Below are 23,628 nucleotides of genomic sequence, written 5' to 3'. Positions count from 1 at the left end.
TTTCCTGAGGTGCGAGCCCAAGGAGTTGTTCCGTGGCAAAGCTTTGTTCATTGATGTAGAAATAAACTGGAGTGAAATGTAGAAAGGCTCAGTTGGCACAAAGGGTTCCAAGGGGAACGCTGGTGCCGTTACTCGTTGTTTTCCGTGGTGGATCCATGCAGCACCTGTAAGATGGTGGCTGGGCAGAGCAGGGATGTACAGACACAAGGCCTTGCTGCCTGTGTGCCTGGAGAATGGGGTCACTTTTATTTGCTTCAGCAAGATAAAAAGCAAATTTTAAGGTCAGCTACTTTTTACAGGCCCTACTTCAATGTACTTTGGGAAATGATGAGTGGTATTGTTCTGTTTCTTCTCGGGCCCTGTCACTGCTGACATTTACAAGGTTGATTTGTCACCTTCCCATTTCTCCCCGCTGCCTCACAGCAAAAATTGTAGACTTGGAAGAATTAAAAGAAAATAATCCAAGTTTGCTATTCCTAGTAACATATTTCCCATGTCCTTGGTTCTGCAATAGGCTCTGTATTTACATGGCTTTATGAAATACCTAGGGGGAAGAAAAGAAGGTGTTAGGTAATCACTGATTTCTTTTAAGAATTTTTAAATTCATTAATTTCATGTGCCTCTCTGATATTTAGCCTTCTAAGAGTAAGTTCACCCTAGGAGTGGAAACCATGAAGCTACGGTTGCACCCATAAATGTTTTATGCTCTTTGGCGAAGAGCTCTGCTCTTCGGGAGGGTTTGCAGAGTTGGCAGCGTTTCCTCTGCATACCAGCTCTTTTCTAAAACTGAAAATATTCATTAAGTAAATAAGTGTATTGGTAGAGTGTTCAATTTTACAAGGGCCTGGAATGACAGGACAAGGGGGAATGGCTCCCCACTGCCAGAGGGCAGGGTCAGATGGGATATTGGGAAGAAATTCCTCCCTGTGAGGGTGGGCAGGCCCTGGCACAGGGTGCCCAGAGCAGCTGTGGCTGCCCCTGGATCTCTGGTGGTGTCCAAGACCAGGCTGGATGGAGCTTGGAGAAACCTGGGACAGTAGAAGGTGTCCCTGCCATGGCAGGGGGTGGAATTAGATGAACTTGAAGGTCCCTCCCAACCTGTCACAGGATTCTGTGATTATCACTGTGAATGGAATTTTACCACTGGCAGAACTCTCTGACCAAGGGAATTATTCTCACACAATCTTACCTTGAATGTTGAACCTTCTGGAAGGGTGAGATGGGCTGACACCCATGGAGAGTGTACAGAAGAGAAGATGAGGATATCAGTTTCTCCTCTGCTGATTGCTCCACCCCCTCATGTCTAAAGAATCATGCACGGATTTAATTGACTTCTTTTAATTATTGTTTTCTCCTCATGGATTTAGAAATCCAGGTTCTGTCTCAGCTGGAGAGCAGGTGAAGATCTAAGACAACTTACAGGTTGCTTTAAGCACTTGTTTATTTCCAGCACTTCGCTCAATGAGAGCTTAATGCTTGAATAAAGACAACCCTTTGTCAAAGATTTTTCACACTTATTACAGCTCAGAAAAATCAGTGAGATTTCCAGAGGTCTCAAAAAAATCCTAGAGAAGATGGACTGAAAGGAGGGCTGGTTACATTTAAGGTTTAATAAAAAAATCTGAAGCAGGGGAAGAAGAAAAAATCTCTTACTGATGCTTCTCTGCTCCTTGCGGAATGAGAAGGGCGTCCAAGAAACTTGTAGTATTTATAAAATGTCATTGTTGGGATGTCGAGGCGGGATGAAATCCTGTTCTGAATTTGAGAGGGCTAAATATGATCCCACTGGAACCAAGTTTTAAGATTTAATGAGAAGAAAAGCAGTGTCTGCTGTGCTTGAGCATTTCATTTTCTTGGCAATTTCTAGTTGTAGTAATGGAAAAGTAGACGATACTCTGGGAGGAAATAAAACATTTTTTTCTTATTCATACAATAAAATCAAACTCAGTCGAGCAAGTAATGGAATCTGGTGGATTGTATATTTAATTTTGAAGGCTCAGAAAGGAGTTTTACATGTTTCTCAGCAATCAGTTAGATATTAATAAACATTTAACCCTCTCTTTACTTTGGGGAGCAAAACCCCACCTGACCTTGAAGTCTTTCACAGCACACGTGTTTAATTTTCAACACACTTTGAATTTAGCCATGTAAATATTAAGCCACTCATACACTGCTGGTGAGCCTTTCCCCTGGTTCGGTGCTCCCACTTGCTGTGTAATATATCCAGTTTTATTTGTCTGGAGAATAATTATTGCCTGCAATTTCCGTGGTAGTCTTGAGGATTTTAGCAAGCTGGAGATTCTCTTATGGCTTTTTTGTAAGTGGAAATGGCCAATTTTGCGACGCCATGGTGTTACTAAGGTCTTTATGACACTGAATTCTTCTGAAATTTAAGAACTTGGTCACTCAAGTCTCGTCCTGTTGGTCTCAGCTGGCAAAGTTGTGTTCCCTGCCCTGGAGAGTGTTTGGGACACACGGGGCGTGTTCAACACTTGTGGGAACTTTTGTTCCAGGCACTGTCCTTCCGGAGCTGTGAAAAAGCAGCAGAAAGGTAGTGAAGGAGAAGTTTGGGTTTCCTTGCTTGTGGTTTTCAAGAGCTGTGTGAAGTAATAACACTGATTAAACGGAGCTGATTTTTCTGGACAGTAACGTGAAGAAACATGATCTGCAGATTGCTTAAAAATTAAAAAGCTACCCAAAAAAGCCTTTATTTCATAAAGCGTTTATTGTGTTGGATCTCAACTAAACTTTGCATTAAATTGCTATTTTGGGAGCCTTTGCAAGTAATGGAGCTGCAAGGGAGTAATTTAGAAACTAAAACCAAAAAAGAACACGTTAAAAATAACTGGTGTTACCTAAAGCCAGGCTTTATTTGGGTTGTTTTGTGGCCTCTCAGAAGTTGCCTGCTGGGCTGAGGTGAGGAAGCCGGTGGATGTGGATGGTTCCTGCGTGGATTTGAGGAGGAATTTGTGTTTTGAAGTCTTCTTAATGTGAGATTGCTCATTCCCCACTCATATTGTGGAAAAGGGTTGATGGAATTTTTTTATCACCTTGAAAGAATAAAAAAGCCCTTAAAAAATGACAATTTGCCACCACTAGAAGCCTCAGTTTTCAGTTTTGGTGATTCAGACACACACCACAAATGATACATTAGCAAACATATTTTCTGTACTGTGTCATGGAAGAAGTTGGCCATGGATGGAAGCTGGGTGATCCCATAGGAAGCAAACCAGATTTTGTTTGTGCCCTGCCCAACCTCCTGGAAAAATCCCCCGTGTTTTTGGTTTGGTTGGTTTGTTGGTTTTTTTTTTGGTTTTTTTTTTGGTAGAAGAAGCTCTTTTCTAGGCTGCGTGTCGAGGTGCTCTAATGCACTAAAAATAATTTCTGGGCTTTTTGATTCAGTTTTGTAACGTCAAATGGCCTGACATGTCTCTTGCTGCTCCATGTGTTAGTGATTATTTTTAAAGCTTTGCTGCAGCAGTGTGCTGAACCACCCGGTGCTGAGAGTGGGGCATTTTGCTCCTAAAATCCTTGTTGGGATGGGGTTTGAATTCATTTACAAAAATCCAGGCAGAAGTATTTGATTTCCTGTAAGGTGATGTCCAGGCTGTGGAAGTGTGAACACCCCGTGTGTTCAATTTACAGATAAGCGACCTGAGATTTCCCTTGGCCTTTAATTTATTTTTTAAGAGTGCTTATTCAGTTGTCTGATGTGGAGGATGCTGGAGGATTTGCCAGTTAAATGAATAATTTCCTATAGTATGTAATGTAGTCACCTTTAATTTATTTTTAAGAGTGTTTATTTGGTTGTCTCATCTCCAGGATGCTGGAGCTGGATGAATAATTAGTTAGATGACTATTTCCCTATAGCTTGTAATATGAAATAGATATTGTGAAATTAAAGGAGCATTTTCAGCTTAGATAAAAAACTGGTTTTATTTTCACCAAGATCTAGGTGAACATAGTTATTCCAGTCTTGCTGAAATCAAGCAATGGGAAGAAGTTGCACATACAGGTATTTGAAAAGGAATTTTTAAAAATTCTAATAGCTGTATTTAAGGTTCTCATGACAAGAGGGCAAGGCATAAGGTAATTAGAGATTGGATTTAATTTTAGATTTCTCTGTGATGAAATTCTTTCTGGAGCAAGGAATTACCATTGGAATGGAATACATGTGTGTCTTAATATTGAAATAAACTGATGAAAAACACTGCCAAGAGAATTTTAATTATGGGAAAAACAGGCTCCCTGAAACCTCCAGTGTATTTTATTTAGTCAGGGACTTTCTTACCCTGTTTCAACAACTGAAGTGAAAGTAGAAAAAAGTGAGTTTTAGTTTCATTACATAACGCAAACCTTTCTCTACCATTGTCTTCATCTTCTTCCCGCATCGTTTGCTGCCAGAAGTGATGAATCACTGACTTAGCTGGGATTTTGAGTGGGTTTGGAGATGCCTGTGCTGAGGACAGATCAAAAATCAGGAAAAATGAGGTTAAATGTAGCTGTTTAGTCTTTATTGAAGCATCTGTGAGACGGCTTTTGTCAAGATTAAATAATTCCACATACATTGGTACTGTAGAGATGAGCTGAAATTTTTTAATCTATTCTGGTAGAACGACAGGGTTGAGCAGGCTCCTGTTTGTATGGGAAAAGAATTAGGTGAAGATTTAGAAAAGAAAATGAAAGAATTTCTTAAGAGTAGGAAGCCTTTTCCATTACACAAAGGCAACAGTAAATCCTGACAGAGTCAGGTGAAACACCTCATCTTTACCTTTTGTTCACACAAACCCATGTGCTGCTTTGATGTTCTCTCCGCGCGGCAAAATGTGAAGTAGGGAAAGGAAAATTTAAAAAAAAAAAAAAAAAAAATCCACCTCAGATACTCGCAGGTTTTTGTGACCAACTGTCGAGCGTTTTCACTTTGTTCTTCCTTGTGTCTCTGCTCGTGTCAGCCTGTGCTGCTGCTCAGCTAAATATAACCGAGACCATCCTTTAAATGTGGCTTTTTTACCCTTGGGGACTGTATCGAGTTTCTTGAGATTGAGCACAGGCAGAAAGTTTTCAGATGGCTTTTGAGAGATTATAATACAGAAAGCAAACCTTTATACTCGAGATATGCCGAAAAAGACGTACCTGTGCATGTGTAACCACATAAATAGATCCTTCTGTGGAAAAAAATAACGTGATATATCAAACTTCTGCTCACGGATGGTGAAGAAATGGTGCCTCGGTGCCCTTGGGAGGGAGCGGCCGCAACCCGCTCGTCCCTCGGCCTCCCGCCCCGGCTGCTGACAGCCTGCATTACCTCAGCCCTGGACTCGGCAATAATCTATTAAAAATGTGCGTTGCATAATAAGATTTCTATCTCGCTCTGAAACCCCGCCGCTTTCTCTCGCCTCACAGCCGGCGCAGCGCGGTCGCCGCTGTAATGGCGGCACGGCCGCGGAGCCACCTCACCCGACTGTTTCGGTGAGGGTGGAAGCGGGTATTTCTGAGGCAAAAGCGGGTAGTTCTGAGGGAAAAGCGGGTGTTTTGTGGGGGGAAAGCGGGTGTTCCGCCGTCCTGGTGCCCCAGCGGGCGGGGGGCGGTTGTTTGCACTGAGAACCGGTCTAAGCCGGCGGGAGCCGGCCGGGGCCGCCGCGCCGCCCCCGGGGCGGGGCCGCCCGGGCCCCGCGGAAAAACACCGCGATTGCCACAAAAAAAGCACTTAAAAAAAAATACAATCCCTCCCCCACCTTAGCACTGGAGCAGCTCTCGCTCCTGCGTGAAGGTTTTCCCGTCACGCAGCGCAGGGAAAGGAAGCAGCAGCCTCTGTGTCAGAGCCGGCTCCGAGGGGAAAACTGCCCTCTCTCCCTCTCGACCTTCCAATTTTAGGTCCTTTATTTTTTTTTTAAACCTTAAATGCTCTGCTCGCTCTGGTTTCCTCGCTGGAAGAATCAGCCCCAAAAATCCCCCCAAAAGGGCGATTTTGGAGCCTGCTCCAACATCCTAATACCACCAGTGCCGTGATTGGACACAATTTCAAAATAAAATAGAAATTCCATCGTTGTTGGCCCCTCTGGGAGAACCCATCCCCCATCTTACATATAAATAGGCAATAAAATACTTTGAAACGTTATAACAAAGAGGAGTTTTAATTTCTTTTTTATTTAGTACATAATTTTCTTGGTGTGAGCTGCCCAAAAAAGAGTGGACATTTGGCTGCAATTAATACCCCCACCCCCGCCGCACTCCCAGTAATAGTTGGTAATTGCTGGCTCTAAATGACAAAGCAATTAAGCCTCTTCCTAAATGTGCAGAAGTAGGTGTTATCTAAATCTGGGCTGTCAGGCTTTGTTTCTGTGTCGAGGCACAGAAGCTCAACTGCTGCTTTCTCAAAGTGCATTTGATTCTTTGCAGGCAGAGAAAAATAAAATCTTTTTTCAAATTAATTTCGGGAAGGGAGTCTTAAAAATATGTGGTGGATGGGTGAAGTGGAAATTGGCCTAGAAAAACATTTCTGTTTCATTACTATGATAACTATTTTCAAACAACTTTATTGGTAATTTCAAACGACTTTATTGTTGTTAAAGAGATCATTATTATTTCAATGCTTTAAAGGTTTCTTGCAATGAGATCAGAATCTTTTCTAGAGAATATGAGGATTTGTGGCAGCTGAATCCAGTCCCTCCTGTGAACTTGCCTTTTTCTCAGCTGGGGGAGGAAGTTCTGGGTGTGTGGAAGGATGCGTGTTAAAAATGATATTTTTAAGACACCCCTGGACAGCTGCAGGTCTGTGGGAGTCGGTGTCTGGTGTGAGAATTGGTGATTTGATGTCTTCCTAACCTTCTTTTTTAGGAATGGTGGGAAAAACCTGAGCTATGTGGAAGGCACTGTTCCCACCAGCATTGTGGGAGACTTTAGGCTGTTCCTTAAGTCCGTGGGAGCTGCTAAAAATTGCTGTTTTCCCGAAGGTCAGGTGCTGTTGGATTGGGTTTGACTTTGGGGTTGTGCGTGCACGTATTAACAAAATGGTCACTTCTAATTGCGTTTTTAAGACTTTGATTTCCTTCCAAGTATTTTGCTTAATCATCTTGAGTAGGCTGAGGGAAGGAAAGAATTAGCTGAGGTCAGGGAAGTTGAAGCTGCCCGTGTAACTGCTCAGAGGCTGGTCTTAGTCTGAGGGATCCTGGAGGCAGGAAGAATTGTGCCTCGTGTTCTCTTTGTGCTGTACACTGGGAGGGCAAGGGGAAACCAGCCCCGAGAAAGCCAAGGAAAACAGGGAAACGTGTGGTGCCATGGGCTGTGGTGGCTGCCTCCCTCTGCGCAAGTGGTCCAGATTCCCCTTCCTCTGGGAGACACACACAGCTCGGATGTGAATCATGGCTAAAATAGATTAGAGGGATCGTAGTCTGGAAGCGCTTATCTGCAGCAATGGTGGAGTCAGCTCAGATGGAGAGACAGACACCGCAGGCACCAGAGGTGGGGGAGAGGATCCCTGTCGTACAGACCTTTGGAATAAAGGGCAGTTTAATAATTTCTAATGAATATTCACGTGGAGGGATGAATAGCAGAAGAGGAAGGCTGTATTGAACGCTTCCTGAAAAAATACCAGTCATTACAGTGATCAGAGGAAAAATCCAGGCACTGCCTGGGCTCAGCCATACGTGTTCCCATTAAAGCCTAGATAGCGTGTCCCTTTGGACTTGCAAATACAGTGATTTGTTGGTATTTTTTTTTTTCCCAAAGAGGATGTTTCTGCTTCTGCCAGAGGCGTGGATGCAGGAGGAGAACCTTCCCTGTAAAACCTAAGGGCTGGGAGAGCAGGTCTCCTTGAGGCGTATCGCTGCGACTTGGGCATTAATCTTACAAACAACTTCAGGTGGAACATGTTGTAATTAAATAAGATCACGGGTGGGAATTAATAGTAAATAAGCCTTATTGGGGAAAAAATAAAAAATAGTATCATCCCCTAATCTTTGCCCATTGAGTTAACCGTGTACCTGATGCACTTAGCTTTGCCCTTATCGTCCTGGCATCGAGCACAGTCCGGCCGTAACGTCGCGAGCGCCGAAACCACTAATGATGGCATCAAGGGTTTAAGTGCAAAAGCTTCTTAGCAGGAGATTAGGGATCCCACTCCAGATCCTTGTGGTCAGCTCGTAATGCCACTCGGAGAGGAGACAGCAGCGCAGCTCCGAGTGGAAAATCACAGGCTTGGGAGAGAGGTGAGGGCTTCGATGTGTTCTGTAGAGGAGGAAAAATTTATATGTGCTGGGACGTGGTCCAAATTTTTTAAAGTCTTGAAGGGAAGCTGAGTTTCCAAAAGGAGGAAGAGGGAGACGTGCACTGTGGAGATGCCATGTGAATAAAGTCTTTGCGTAATTATTCATTAAGTGCCTAATACAAGAACAAAAATAGCTTTGGCATTAAGAAACAGGACTTCTCTGTGATCCCTCCTCGCAAGAGGCCCGTAACAAAGGTGGGGGACCTGTTCCTTTCTTTCCTGGTTCTTCCAACCGTGACTGCACTCTCCTGTCTGGAGAAGTGAGACGTGGAGCCTTTTAATTCCTTCTCTTCAAGAAATGTCTGGGCTTCAGTGCTTAGTTGCTTTATTTAGCTCAAAGCGATGGTTTTGGCTAGAAGACACTTGGAAATCCAGGATGGCAGGAAAAGTACCTCTTGGAGAATCCTTTCTATGAGAGGGAAGTGGTTTTCAGGGCTGTATCCTCACTTCTTCCACGGTTGCGGGATGTTCTCTGCAGATGCCCAGAAATCAGTTTTATACCTGGGCAAAAATAAGAGAACCTTATCAAACCCTTTAAAAATCAAGAATAATTAAGATACATTTCCAGCAGATCCCGGCCGTAAGGGCATTCACGTATTTATTATCTTTCATCCATTTGAGGGCAGAGAGCTTTGCTGGCGTGGTGATGTGTGAAAGAAAGGCACTGTTCTCCTCCTGAAAGTGAATTGCCAAGAATGCCCGGCCCCAGGTCCCTGCGGAGAAATGATGCTGGGCTGGGCTGAGTGAGATGCAAAGTGTCCTACTTACTGTGGCTGCTACAGGTCTGACCTCCTTGGATCATCTGACACCTCCTTGGGTAAGAGGTTGCTGCAAGATCTCAAACCCTCAAATTATGTAAGATTTACACAGTTGCTTTGAAGTTGGTCCCTCCCTTCCATGTTTGTTTACTGGCTGGTGTGTCCTGTTGGATTGTGAAGGATGAATAATCACAGAAAGGAAGCTGTCGGGTTAGTACAGATTTTCTATTCCTCTTCGTTTTCTAAACGTGTGCGGAGCTGTGCTTATCCCTGTTCCGGAGTCTGGGAATACGCCGAGGACGTCCTGCGCCGGTCGGGGCTTTGCTGGGTGAAGTTTTCAGTTTGTTTGTTTTTGAGGTGGAGGGAAAGAGGAAAGGCTCGTTATGTTGCTAGAGGAGAAACAGAGATGGTATCTAACAGTCGTCTCAGGAGTTGATGTTGGGTTTGCTTTTCAGTATGCAATTTCCCTTGAACTTGGAGAAATCACGTGGAAAAAAGGAAGGTACTTAATTAATCCTGTACATGTAGCTGCCATGGTTTGGGGGTTTGAAAGCACTGGCTCCCATAAGGAAAACACACAGGCTTTGCCTGTGGGAATTCCTTGGAGGACTTTTCTTCCGTCCCATTGTCTCCACTGTGCCAGAGGAAATGCCTCACACTGCTCCTCCTTTCCCAGCTGCTGCCATGCGGGGTGGAGGTCAGGGCTGTACAGGCACTCGGTCCAGGGAGGTGTAAGGCATTTTCTTCTGGATTTTCCCCTACTTTTGCATTTTTGTCACAAATTAAGTTCTTACCCATGCTTTGCGATCCCCAGTCAGTGCGATGGAACTGGCCCAGGCTTTTGGGAAGAATCCCTGGACCTTCTGACCGTGTGTGGAGATGTAATCCTAACAAGTTCCATGGAATTAAATTACAACAAGGTGCTTTTTCAGAAGTTACTCTTAAGTGGCAAACTCTGTCATGTGATACAAGTTCTGCTGGGTTGTTCTTGGGTTGTTTTGGGTTTTTTGTAGTTTCTAAGCCTGGCATTACTCTCCATAGTTGCTCAACAAAGTAAAATCATGTTCTCTCCCCCAGCCTACTGCAGATCCACAATAGATGCTGTGGCACTTTACCTATTTCATACAGACATTTTCTTTTTGGTTTTATTTTCATTACTTCAGTGTTTTCTACCCATGTGAAAGCTCACAAAAAGTTCTACTTTTAGTTGTATTTTTATTTGCATGTGGGCAGCAAAATGAAGTAATTCCCAAATATAGTCCCAGCCAAGAGATCCATCTGTTCCCTGCATTTTTAAATGGCAAATTAATCCTTAGCATACAACTCATCAAATGTCTTCTCTCTATAATTTATGCTGCCTGAGATCACAGAAATGACATTTTTTTCCCAGGCCTTCCATTTTAAGTAGTCCTTTACTCCAGAACAGCAGCTTCCATTCCGGTTTTACAGAGCTCTCCTGTGCTTCCTCCAGTCACTGTTGTTGGTCTAAAAAGGGGCATTAAAAAAAAAACCCTCCAAAATTATTTTTCCCTTCATCTCTTTGGTGTTTCTTTGAAAGGCTGTAGAAGATTCTATTAGAATCTTAGATCAGAAGGAGTATTTTATGATTCTAAGATGTAAGGGAATAGAAATTCTCTTTGAAAAACACCCTTGATAAATGGATTTATTTCGGATGGAGAACTAGGGTCACTCTGTCCATTTCAATTTGGATTTCTCTCTTTGGACAATAGTCACCATTTTTAGAAGTACTAAACTTCCATGGTGTTATCTGCCATAAAGGGAATTTCTATATTAAGCTTTGCATGTTCCCAAATTTACTTAAGCAGCATTGTAGCTCAGCTGTGTATCTTGGCATGCCTTCCATTGCAACTCCCATCCCAGGAACAATTCTGTTTATAGGAGAGGATGCACCATTTCAGAACTGCTCCAAATCAGGAATTTCAACAAATGGTGTTTTGTGTATTGCTAAAAAAACCCAGTGCCTTCGGTTGGGAGGAGGCAGTGCATGCAAATAGTGCCTGGTTTGGTTTTTTAAGGCAAGGTGTGATGCTTTTCTAAAACACGAAGACAGAATTAATTCTATGGGGCTGTTTGCCGTGATCTTCGGCAGCTTTATGTTAAAAAATAACTGCAGTAACCTGGAGGTGAATCAGTGCTAGGGCTTTTTTTGTTCTAGCATATGTCTGAAAAAGGCTTTTTTTCTGAAAGATGCCCAGTGTTCAACACTTAGTCAATGCCAAATGGTTTTAAAATTGTATTTAGAAGTGTTTATTCCCAGGAATGCATTTGACAGGGCTCTTAAGGAAAAAGAGGTTGCTTTTTGCTCCTTGAGTAAAGTGTAGTAGCCTACTTGGATGCAGTGGTGATTGCATTTTCAATGGCATTTCGCTCTCCTGGCTCATAGGGAGCACTTGGAGTAGAGCTTGGTGTTTTTTCCTAGGATGCCGAGTAGGTCCCTTCATGAAAGCAGTGCTGTGGTTGAGGATGTGGCCTTTAACTGTTGGGCTTGATGATCTTGGAGCTCTCTTCCAGCATAAATGATTCTGTGTTGCTTTCTTGGTATTTTGAAAAGACTTGGCCACCCGTGAGCCAGGAGATCAAACTCCTGAGCCTGTTCTCTCTGTGATTCACAGAATGACCTTGGGCAAAGCCCTTGGCCTCTTCATACCTTACTTTTCCATCTGCAGTGGATATTAAGACAGCCTCCCATGAATCTTATACTAAAATACGGCTTTTGTCCAAAGATTTCATGTGCTCTGAGGTGTCAGTTGCAAAATACTAATTTAGATCATCAGCAGATAGGTGGCAAAAGCTCTTCCTTATAACACAATTACGCTGCTTTTGGCCAACTTTTGTCTGATCCATGCCTGGAGCAGCAGCTCTTCCTCAGGCATGTCCTGGCAGTGCTTGGAATAATTTGGCTACAGCATGGCTGGAGGAGGTGGGAGTTCTGGGTGACCGCAGCAGCACTTCTCACGAGGGATCTTGACCCAGGGCTTCCTTCCGTGAAGGTGATGTTAAACAGAAGCTCATCATGCTCACCCATTCTCACACCCACCCTCTTTCTTCCCTCTTTGCATCGGTGGAAGTTTAATTGTGGGAAAGCAGAGCTGGAGAGCTGCTTTGTACTTCACCCTCAAGGCCTCAATAACTTTTATCTTTCCCTGCGCTGAGCTCTGTCACTGTGGCCGTTTGCTGAGAAAGCATTTCCTCTGGCTTCCCAGGGTTTCTTTTTGGAGCGTGAGCAATCCCGCTGTTTCCAGGAAGCATCCATGTTTCAAAAAGGCAGTGGCTGGGTAGGCAGGTAACTCCAGTTGCTCCCAAATTCAACACCAAACCCATCCACGGCCAAGCCACTGGCCAGCGTGGGGAGCACAGGGATTGAGTAGCTTCTTCCCAGCAATGGGAAGCTGTTGTCAGTGCTGAGTCAGCTCTGCTCCAGAGATAGGCCAATGTGTTTGTAACCAACACTTTTTTCCCCTCAGATTAATGTTTTTAATTTTTGGCTGTACAAAGTCCAGGGGCAGGGGGACGTAGGTCAAGAAGAGAGGTAGCAACACCGACTGTGGGTTGGGCACAGTGTCCTCAGCCAGACAGGGATTAATATAAACATACATATTTTTAGCAATCATAATGGATTATTTAGTTGCAGGGAAGAATTAAAAGGAGCTCAAGGCTGTCTGGAAACTCTGAGGGCACATGGCTGCAGGGGAAGGTGGTTCTGGGGGAGGGAGCAGTCTGTCCTGAGAAACATCTCCATCTTCTCCGTGATTAATTTCAGACTTTCATCAAAGATCAGGTGTCAGACATCAGGATAAAACAACTGACGTAAATATATTTATATATATTTATACATGGCCTGTCACAGAAATGCAAATGGAATGTTAATAAGCCACTCAGTTGACTTGGGATAAATATATGGTAAATAGTATCTGGAGGCTGTGCCTTGAAAAACTTACTGGTCAGAGACTGAAATAAATACTGCAACAGTGTGTGTTAGTTGTCCACCCAAAAGACACGGAGTTGTCATGGTTGTGTTGCTTTCCCATGGCCTTTAAACATCATTTAATTTCATTTCTTTGGATTTAGGATTCCAGGCCAGCAGGAGATCATTGAAGTCTTCTCTCTGGGCGTGGTAATGCAGAAAAAGTTAAGGGAAGGAGGATGTCCTTGTTTGTTTCATTAGTCTGCAGTATTTAATGATCTCTCTTCAGAGCTGTAAATGCTGGTTTTATCTGTTGTGTGCTTTCTATAGCTGTTTTTGTTTCCATGCAGCAGGTCTGGCCTTTCCCTCTTCTTGGTGGATTGTTTTATCATAGCTGAGTGCTGTTAAATACTGCAGTGTGACATGCACAAACCAAAGTTCCTTGGGTGGCAGGTTCTCAGCGGCTTGAACGGGTGCCAAGAATGTCACAGAATCGCGTCCCGGCGAGCTTTGCTCCGGAGGGGCCGAGGCCAGGGTGATGGGCACAGGGTAATTACACTGAGGGAATGTTTAGGTGGCTTTCTCTGCCTTTTCTCTTGTATCCATATTTCCGGTGGAAAGCCTTGTTTGGACACGGAGGAGCGGGGTTCAGGCTCTTTGTGGTTTGCCTGTGTGGGCTGAGCCCCTTCAGCACTCGCCTGCAGTTGGTAGAATGCGGCGACGGCTCATTGCCTCTTGATCTCTTCATGCAAACCAACCTCAGAGGTCGGACTGGGTTTTCTGACATCTTCAACTTCGGGTTCAACAGCTCCTTTGAACAAGGGAAAAAAACCCGTATTTATTTCCGCAGGTGTGTGAAATGTTTTTTTTCCCATCCAAATACCCTGGTGTGGGACGTGTCATGTGTACAGAACAACTGCCTGCTGCCGTCATGTGTACAGAATAACTGCCTGCTGCTTGCTTGGATATTTAGGTCAGTGTTGGAATCAGCTCTGACAAGGAGTTGCTCACCGTGTGCCCAAACCTCTGGAATTTTCGTTGTGGTTATTCCTGCCCATGGCAGAGTGTTGGAATGAGATGATCTCTAAGGTCTCTTCCAATCCCCTTCTGGGCTTCTATGATTCCTCTTTGAGTGTGGCAGAACAGCCACCTGGATTGTTGGATTAATGGGGTGATGTCAGGAGTTTTGTGGGAATGGGCTACTGCTGTTCTTAGGAAGGAACGTGTGATTTGATGTGCATTTTTGACTTACGTGGGTGTAGAGAACAGGGGAAATTCTGATTAAATACCTTCTTAGGTTCATGTAGTATTTAGCGGTAGGTCAGAAATACCAGTCTGCAATAGCCCCGTGCATATATTGCTCCAATATATCATTTTCCATCCAGAAGTCAAAGTGTTTCACAGGCAAAGATCTTTAATCCATTGCTAGAATGGAATACAGTACATTTTTAAGCTTTTATTTTAAGCAGTTGCCAAGAGGTGTTGGCTGGCAGTAATCAGGTCTTTTTAATTCTTTTTATTCCCAAACAACACATCAGTACATTCAGGAAACTTGGAGCAATTTTCTGGTGCTGTTTTCCCAGGTTGAAGAAATCTAACCAGCAGGTTTTCTCCAAAGCCTATAAAGTATCCCAAGGATTTGTGTCTTCTGGGTAGAGCTGATCATACAGCACTGTCACTGATGGTGTTGTGTGCATGGAGATCATCTGTGGTGGCTTAACATGGATCTGGAATGGGAGGGACAAGGAGAAAACCGAGGGTTCCTGTTGCTTCCGTTCGGAGATGACTGTACGTTAACTTTGGATTTCCTGACCCGGCTTGGGAATCTGCTGCTGACATCAGCCGTGAGAACAGCCCGCCGTCAGCGGGGATGGAGCCTGTCCTCAGTAGATCTTTCTAGGAGATAATCTTCACTCAGAGATTATTCTGACAGGGTGTTGAGTCGAGCTGAGCCAGGCAGAGTTCCTGATTTCAAGTTAATTTTGGCAGGGAAGAAGTGATCGTTCTGCATATTTCCTGTAAAAAAAAAAAATCCTGGATATTTCACCAGGTCTGATGAAACAGTTTTTGAACGCAGCTGTAAAAAAAAAAATTTAAAGTCCTAATTTTTACTTTTTTCACAGCTGAAATTTGGCATGAAAGATGCAAGGGTTTTTAACTGGTTTTAGGTGGCTTTGTTCTTAACTTGCTCCAGCGATCAGAGGTTAGAATCATGGAATGACAGAATCATGGAATAGTTTGGGTTGGAAGGGACTTTAAAGCTCATCTCATTCTACCGCCTGCCATGGGCAGGGAGACCTTCCACTACCTCAGGTTGCTCCAAGCCCTGTCCCACCTGGCCTTGGACACTTCCAGGGAATGGGCAGTCTCAGCTTCTCTGGGCAACAACAGGTTGGTTTTGTTTTGCTTTTTTAAACCTGCATTGGCAGCTCAGCACCTGCAGCACGTTAAAGCTTCCCTCTGCTGCGTCCTCCACCGGCTGCCGTGTTTCCAGCCGTGTTTCCCGCTTTGTTTCCAGCTTTGTTTCCCTCCTGCTGCTCACAGGGAGTCCCCAGCCTGCAGCTGACTCACCGCTCTCAAATCAATGGGCAGAAATGACAATTGTGCCACATTCTAAAATTGCAGGAGGGTGGAGGGCAGGTTGTGAGATCCCTTGATTCAGCACCACTGCCATTGACAGGAAGCAGCGGGTCTCCCATTCCATCGGCGGGCTTGGAGTCTCTCTTTTATCTCCTTTTTGTGGGAACAAAGGACGGCTGGCTTTGTGTTCTTCGCTCAGTGCTTTCATTTCTCACACGTAAACCCAGCGTAACTTCATCGCCACTAGACCTGCAAACGTAATTGCCTGAAAATGAGAAATTTCTCTGGAAACGAGGAGTGGTTTGTGGGATACCAGGATTTGAAATGTCATCTTTGCGCTTAGAACTGAGCAAAGGAAAATTCTGTGTGCTAAATGAGCTGCGACGTACTGAGACCGCAAATGGGGCTCCACCATCCTTGTGGGTCCCTTCCAACTCGGGATATTCTATGAGTCTATGAAACCAGGTGTATTTGGGTCTGAACCCCATTGATGGACTCTTATGTGTTGAGTCTTTGGGAATCAGCCCATGTGGATAAGATTTAGATTGGATTATGAATAGATTTAATCTTGATTATTGGAAAATAGATACATAGATAAATACTGTAAGTTACAAATAGATTTTATCATGGTTGATGAAAAATGGGTACATAAATAGTGTGAGTAAGAACACACATCCTTATATACTCATCAGTAATTATGGAATGCAGATAAATGTTTTAAAAGGGCTTGTAAACTACACCTGTAGTAAAGTGCATGTGTAAGAGAAATATTTTTATGTCCACCCCTTGTTTAACTAAGAACAGTCTCTCTTATGGCTCCGTTTTTCCATCTGATTCTGCCGACAGTAAAATGCAAAAATCGTTTTTCTTCAATGCTGTGATGCCATAGAGTGAAACTGATTCTAGAAGTATCTGGGCTGGACAAAATAGCATCTGAAATCCTGGTTAAATACTCAAATTCTTCCCCAATGGTCCCATGTTCCCGGGAGAAGTGCAGAGCACTGTGGAGGCTCCGGGGCCATGAGCCGGGATGTCGGAGGAGCCGTTCCCAGCTCCCTCCCGGCGCCGCGCGTGTGTTGTGACAGCTCAGGAGATTAGTTCTTCAGCGTGCTGGCATTCTGCTCCGCTGACTTTACAGGGATGTGGAAGAGCAGGTTTTCCCGTGTTGGGAAAAGGCTTTGTGCCAGAGCATGCTCTGCTTCTGGAAAAAATCATCCCGGGTTTAATGCTGGTAGCGGAAGCCCAAAATGAAGTTATAAAGCTATTTTTGCATCATTTTTGACCTGCCCCAAAACCTATTGATAGTTGGAATACTTTTAAGGAGGAGATTATCAGAGCTGTTGTTTTATCCTATTATATTCCTGTGTTAAAATTTCCCTAGCTCATTCTAAAAGCTTTATGAACCAACTTTCGCCAGAAGAATTTTTAATAACTTATTTTCTGCGTTGGCAACGGGCGGTTGTTTTCAAAATTACTCACAGGGAAAAGCAAAGCCATATTCTCATTTTAATATTCTGGGAACCTGTCCTTGAGCAGCTTTCAGGCTTCAGATCTGTGTATTTTTAAAGCTGAAAAAGAGTTGTGTTTTGCTGCTCGAGACTCCACATAATTCCCTGTCAGATGCTTTATTTTGATTGTGCTGTGAGCTATAACTGGGTGACACAGCAGCTATAATTAACTCTTCCATCATTCTCCCATTCACAGAACATCAAACCTTTGACTTACTTTTGAATTATTATATCCATGTTTCTTCAATTGGAAAAGTGATGGGGATTTCCCTAAAGAAAGGGGGGATTGTTCTTGCAATACTTTATTCTTCTTGTCTTAAAATAGTCATGAAATAATGAATTTTTTTTTCTGGAATGTCTCAGAAAGTCTTGCTTTGCTTAGGGAGACACATCCCTAAAACTCCCTAGGGAAGTGGAAGTTACCAGCATGATCCTTGTTTCCCAAAGTTGCACAGAGTTCAGGCTCCTTTGTAGAATTTATCACCCTGTTGTACTGCTGTGTCATCACTTGGATATCTAGCGGTGTTATCCCAAGATAATACTTCTTCTCTAGTGGAATGCTGTGATTTTAACAGTATGTTCCATATTTTTAACATCCTCATTAAAAAACCCCCAAACTGTAAAAATAGCCTGTCCCCATTCTAAAGCACTGCTCAAATAAATTCAACGCTGCCTCTTGCTCGAGAGATACGATCTCAGCACACAGGAATTCTAAAGGCTTTGGGAGTAGGGAGTTGGTTGGAGCATCAAGATGTGAGAAGGGAAAGTAAAAATGTGCACATGGCAGAGGGATCTGCAGCCCTAAAATCCTATTTTAGCCTTCCCCAGGGGCTGCTGAACCACGTGGAGCTGCTGTCAGCTTGGGAATTATTTTCAGTTTCTCCCCACACACATCCTTTGCCCTATATTTGTGTGTTTAAAGAAGTTTCTCTATTCTTTGCCAATTTATTTCCCAGTAGCAGGCGATGGATGGCTGATGTTACTTCTGGAGAACACTGAGGCCCTGTTCATGTGGAGTTGGGTTTGTCCTTTTCCCAAAATGCTGTAGAGAAGAACTTCAGTTTGGTGTGGATTTGAGGTGATTTAGTGGAAATGCAGGAGGCAGAGGGAGTGGGATAAAGATGAGGAGGAAATGCTGCACTCTTCACTTGCAGTGATTAAATAGTTCATTAATGAAGAGGGCACAAAAGGAGGGTCTGCAGGTGAGACAGAAATAAAGGCAGTTTAGCAATTTAGCAGAAAAATGAGGCTGTGAAGGGACATCTTGATGGTGGGAGATTCGTTGCTGGGAAACACAAGGGACTGTAGCTGGGAAGGGAAATGTTATTTATTATCCATGAAGTGAGAGGTTGGGTGGTGCAGGGCAGCTACCCTTGGGAAGAGCAGGGCAGGAGGAAGGGCTCAGTTTTTCACTCGTTCCTGGCATGGCTTTATTTTCACTCCTCTTCCAAAGTGATGCTGAACTTCCTCCTCCGGGGCTGGAGGAGTAGGAGGAGAATGTGTGGGAAAGGCACCAACGTGTGAAGTGGCTTGATGGGATGGGAGGGCTGTAATGAGAGGGTGAGACCGGCAGCAGAGTTTCTCATGTTTATTACTTCTGCATTTTTGACCTTTTTTGTTGTGTTTTATTTTGGTCTGGCCTGTTTTTATATCCTTCTTGGATTGTTTGTAAGTATTTTGGGACAGAGATTGTCTTCCCTTCTGCGCCTCCAAATATAATGGGGACAGAGCCCAAGGGCTTTTGGGAATGTGCCACAGTGCTCGTTGCACCAAGATGTTCAGAAAGAAAACCAGGTTTTCTGAACATTTGAATAAAAACACCCACAAAAAAAGTAGTAGAAGAGCTCACAAAATCAAATCTTGGAAATTATTAGAAGTCTGAAATGGTTTCTCTGAAAAAAGTAATGGAAAAGTTAAGTGGTTTAATGGCAAGAAGGTTTGTAAGAAGGGTATGAAATATTTAAGATAAGAAAAAGATAAACTTGCCTATCGTTTTTCTAATACAATGTGGAGAGGAACATAAAAATTCAATCAAGCAGCAAATTTCAGACTGACAGGGTTATTTTAGTACGTGGCACATCTCCCCCCCGCTCCAGCCTCCGAGTTAAAATTCCAGCAGAATTTTTTCGAAGGCTGCTCGTGTAATGGAGAATGAGAGTCTCTGGGGTTATGTCAGACAAAATTATTTTTAGCGCTGTTCTGAGCCCTCGTGCCTCGGGGAAGAAATGAGCCACTGAAGCAAGATGACGTGTCCCCACTGGGCAAGCTTTAATAACATTATATTCTCTCTATTTCTGCCTCTCCTCGAAGCATCGAACGATCCCGAGTCCGTGGATTAGATTGACTCCCTCCGTGATCTAACATGCAAATCCTCTTCCACTGTAATTATTATTTATAAAAGGCGTTCTTGGGTCTGAATTCTTCATATCCTGAAGCTGGAGGTTGAGGCTCAGCCTGGAAATAGTGTTTGCTGGTTCATAGAAAATCCCAGAGTGGTTTGGGCTGGAAGGGGTCTTAAAGATCATCTTGTTCTACCCCAAGCCGTGGGCTGGGACAGGGTCATGGACATCCCCATCTATCCAGGTTATTCCCAAGCAGTTGACCAAAATACTTGCCATGATTTTCACACGTGGTCTCTTTGGAGTACAGGCCTTTTGAGGAAAGATGCCTGAGAGCACAATAATATTTCTTTTCTGTACATGAGAGTGCTGGGAGGGATTTTGAGGCTTTGTCAGACCTGTGCATCGTCCCTGTATTTTTCCAGTCTTCCCACACAGTTCCTGAGCTGGTCCAACATTGCATTACACTTAATTAAATCTCCACCATTGTCAGGGTGTGTAACAGGATCTTGCTGACATTTTACCCATATTCCACTTCCCTGCCTGTCTCCTCTGAGGGCTTTGGAAGGGAATATTTGTAGAAAGACTCTTAAATTCTTGTTAATAACTGGGCTGCAGCGTGGAAACAGAATCAGGCACAAAAGGGAGGAAGACCTGTAGACGAGCCGAAACTCTGGTATTTTCCTTTTTTAATAAAAGAACCATTTCCCGGGTGACTCCACTCCATGCACTCACCTGTCCTACCCTCCATGCCGTTCCCAGCAGTGACTCCAGCAGCAGCTCGAGCGACGAGTCCCCGGCACGCTCGGTGCAGTCGACAGCCGTCCCCGCACCCGCGTCCCAGCTGCTCCCATCGCTGGAGAAGGATGAGCCCCGGAAGAGTTTTGGGATCAAGGTTCAAAATCTTCCAGTGCGCTCAACAGGTAAATTCCCTCGGAAAGGGGAACAGTGGAAAAAAGGGAGGGGACTGGTTGAGTAACCTGTACTGAGTGACACGCAGCAGCCACGTGCGGCCTCCGAGGACCGGATTCTCTCCCTGCTTCTGCCTCAGTTCTTGTGTGACAGTGGGAAAATTGCTTAATTAGTGACCATCTGTGAGAAACCCTGCTGCTCCCAGCTCCAAGTATTGGGCATTTCCAGGCCCTGGAACTGGTGCTTCCAAACAGTAATGTGGGCTTTCCCAGGGAGAAAACTGACACATCCCCATTTTTTAACTTAATACTTCAGTTGTTTAACCTCACCTCTCACCCTTCAATTTCTTTTTTAATCCAAAAAGTTGAGGGTTTTCTGTTGCAGTTTGAGTGCTTTAAAACACCCCTAAGCATATTTGTAAAGGCAATGGATATTGCATGGAAAATAACCCAGGAAACCATGTGCTGAGGAGCGGCCCATGATCACTCCCTGTTCCCTGTGCTGAGCACAGGAGAGATCCCACAGGAAAAACCAGCATGGGATCAGTTGTGAAACAGTTTTAATGAAATTCATGGATGCAAAAGCACTGGCTGAGCTAAAATAGTATCTGTTAATCTTGTGAGCAGAGTACCTCATGTGTTGGTATCTTCCAGTAGATTTAATGCCTGTCATATTCCTTGAAAGGACACAATGCTGAGGTCAATACCCCACGAATCCCAGACAGATTGTGTGGGCTTGAGTCAGATTCCACAAAATCTGATGAATCTGCCTGGTTATATTTCTGAATTGACTGGACTGAACACTCTATGACTCCAGCCTCCATTCCAGACACCTCATCCCAGCTGTGCGCAGTATTGCTGTGGGTATTTTAATAAAGTATCCCTGTTTATTTCTTCTTCACATGGAACTGGGTGTCTCTTAGAAGCAATAACCATCCACCACCAGCTTTAGCCATGTAAAACCTTGCATGTGTAGTTTCTTGAGTTTAAAAATCCGGGCAAAGAGAAAGATCAGCCAGAAGCTTTGGACATTGGCAAAATTAACATCCCAAATTAAAAAGGGCGCTTGTGTGAGCACCGAGTTAAGTGGGATGAAGTCACATTTGAGAAAGACAGTCAGAGTTCTTCATGTCTTTTATGGTGCTGCTGAGTCAGTAGAAGCTATGTTTCTGCAGTACTAATGTTTACTTGTTGGTTTAGATACAAGCCTTAAAGATGGACTTTTCCACGAATTCAAGAAGTATGGGAAGGTGACGTCAGTGCAGATCCACGGCGCGTCCGAGGAACGGTATGGCCTGGTGTTCTTCCGGCAGCAGGAGGACCAGGAGAAAGCACTAAATGCCTCCAAAGGAAAGCTTTTCTTTGGCATGCAGATTGAAGTCACAGCCTGGATAGGACCAGGTAAGGTCCATGCCCTTCTCCCATGGGACGGCTCTGGGTGTGTTCAGGAGCTGTCGTAAAGAGGCAGAATAGAAGTAGGAAACATGTTTTAAAGAAACTGGGAAAAATGCCACAATAAATTCCAGAGCAAAAAGAGTGGATGCTCTTGGATCAAACAGCAAGAGAGTTCCAGTCTTAAGCCTCAGAGAAGGAAAGCTGCCATCCTCCCAAACAGTGGGATCCGCTGGAAGGAACAATCTCATCTACCACGTCTCAGTGGAGCAGCTGCCAGTGGGTGGTGTGAGCACAGCACTGAGTCCTCCCAGCCTCGTTTTGTCTCCTTTTAATTAAAACAGCCAACGAGTGCTGCGTTTTGAGCAGCACAGCCCACGTGACCAACCAGTGAGAGCTGCAGCCCTGAGCATGTGGTGAAGTTCTCAGACTGCACTTCAATGGCTTCTTTAAAAATTGATTCCTGAAAACAAACTCCTGCCACGTGCTCTTCCCCAAGTGCAGGGAGGCCTTACTGGAATTCGTGCACTCAAACGTTGATACTTGTTAAGAGTAAATTTCCAGAGAAGCAGTTGAAAGATGCAGCTCCCTTTCACCTGAGGATGCCAGATTCCTCAGTGGAATATAAAGATTCCAAATCCCACGTAAATAACAAGTCATGGGTGCAGTACTGGGTGTTTTTCTCAAAGACAGTGCTTATTACTCTTGTTCAGATCAAGAAGGAGACCTGAATAAACCAACATGAACCAAATCTCCAGTCATTACAAATTTCCTGCTCTCTTTTGTCCTAGAAACCGAAAGTGAGAATGAATTTCGTCCTTTGGATGAAAGGATAGATGAGTTTCACCCAAAAGCAACGAGAACTCTGTTCATTGGCAACCTGGAAAAAACAACCACCTACCACGACCTTCGCAACATCTTCCAGCGCTTCGGGGGAATAGTGGTATGTGAATTGTGTCCTGTGTGGGGTGGCACTGCCCCCCCTTCTGTACAGACCTGTGAAATGCTGTGAGTGGTGCTAAGTCTGTCAACGACAGATAATTCAGTCTTTCTGTAGTAATCTGAGTCACTCTTGTTGGAATATACCTGAAAGCTTTTCTTTGTATTCGGAGTTCAGCATATGAATGTTGAGGGGTAATTTAGCAGGAAGAACAGTCCTAGGAGTGTTTACAACAAATGTCTCTCCTGGTAATTCTCCCCTGGTAGTGCCAAAGCTGACTGGGTAGTTGGGATGTAAAATGTGCCAGGTGATGTTTTCATGTTGACTCCTACAGCTGTGGGAATCTGAGTTTCCTGTTGATTCCTGGAACAAAGGGCTTGGTCAGTGTGTGTGGAAGCAGCCCCTGTGCCCAGGCAGAGGAGATTGGAGCAGATGGATCAGTGATGGCACATGGGGGATTTGGGTTTTCAGCTGAGGGGGAGTATCCGGATGAGGGAGAGCAGCCCCCTCTCCTCTGCTCATGACTTTCTATCAATTCACGTCAATGTTATATTTAAGGGGAATTTTCCATTAAAGTGGTGCAACTCTCCAATGAATTTTAATTAATTTTTACAAGGGCATGGAGTGACAGGACGAACCTTAAGCTGAAGGAGGGCAGAGTTAGGTGGGATATTGGGAAGGAATTGTTCCCTGTGAGGATGGGGAGGCCCTGGCACAGGGTGCCCAGAGCAGCTGGGGCTGCCCCTGGATCCCTGGCAGTGCCCAAGGCCAGGCTGGACGGGGCTTGGAGCAGCCTGGGACAGTGGGAGGTGTCCCTGCCCATGGCAGGGGTGGCACTGGATGGGCTTTAAGGACCCTTCAAACCCAAGCCATTCTGGGATTCATTCTGTGATTCCTGTTGAGTCTGGGCTTCAGATGGTCCATGTTCTCTGTGTCAGCTGTGGGTGCTTGTGAACGTGCTGTGCCTTCGTCACTCTGCTCTGACGTGTTCTTATCACTGCAGATGAAT

At 44.4% G+C, this 23,628-nt stretch overlaps 1 protein-coding gene and 2 long non-coding RNA genes across 9 annotated transcripts in view; 1 reads left to right on the top strand and 2 right to left on the bottom strand.

Moving 5' to 3' along the window:
• Positions 1-23,628, top strand: part of SPEN (spen family transcriptional repressor) — a 65,850-nt gene that overhangs the window by 22,293 nt on the left and 19,929 nt on the right. For 6 of the 7 annotated variants that reach the window (XM_042022157.1, XM_042022156.1, XM_042022155.1 and 3 more), the window contains exons 4-6: positions 20,139-20,299; positions 21,488-21,688; positions 22,471-22,622. In XM_042022157.1, coding sequence (XP_041878091.1) covers positions 20,139-20,299; positions 21,488-21,688; positions 22,471-22,622 — 514 coding nt within the window. The remainder of the gene's footprint in view (positions 1-20,138; positions 20,300-21,487; positions 21,689-22,470; positions 22,623-23,628) is intronic. The other variant, XM_042022152.1, reaches the window with a different exon arrangement.
• Positions 1,086-5,596, bottom strand: LOC121661725. The gene is made up of 3 exons (XR_006015074.1): positions 4,357-5,596; positions 2,856-3,050; positions 1,086-2,530 (listed from the first exon to the last, which is right to left on the bottom strand). It is a non-coding gene; the product is annotated as an uncharacterized LOC121661725 (long non-coding RNA).
• On the bottom strand, positions 6,119-9,659 carry LOC121661729. Its single transcript, XR_006015078.1, has 2 exons — positions 9,035-9,659; positions 6,119-8,767 (listed from the first exon to the last, which is right to left on the bottom strand). It is a non-coding gene; the product is annotated as an uncharacterized LOC121661729 (long non-coding RNA).

This window comes from Corvus kubaryi, unplaced genomic scaffold (genome assembly GCF_017639235.1).
Source record: "Corvus kubaryi isolate FWS band 111438036 unplaced genomic scaffold, C.kubaryi_AGA036_p1.0 37189, whole genome shotgun sequence".
NCBI lineage: Eukaryota > Metazoa > Chordata > Aves > Passeriformes > Corvidae > Corvus > Corvus kubaryi.
This window is presented reverse-complemented; position numbering and strand designations above follow the sequence as displayed.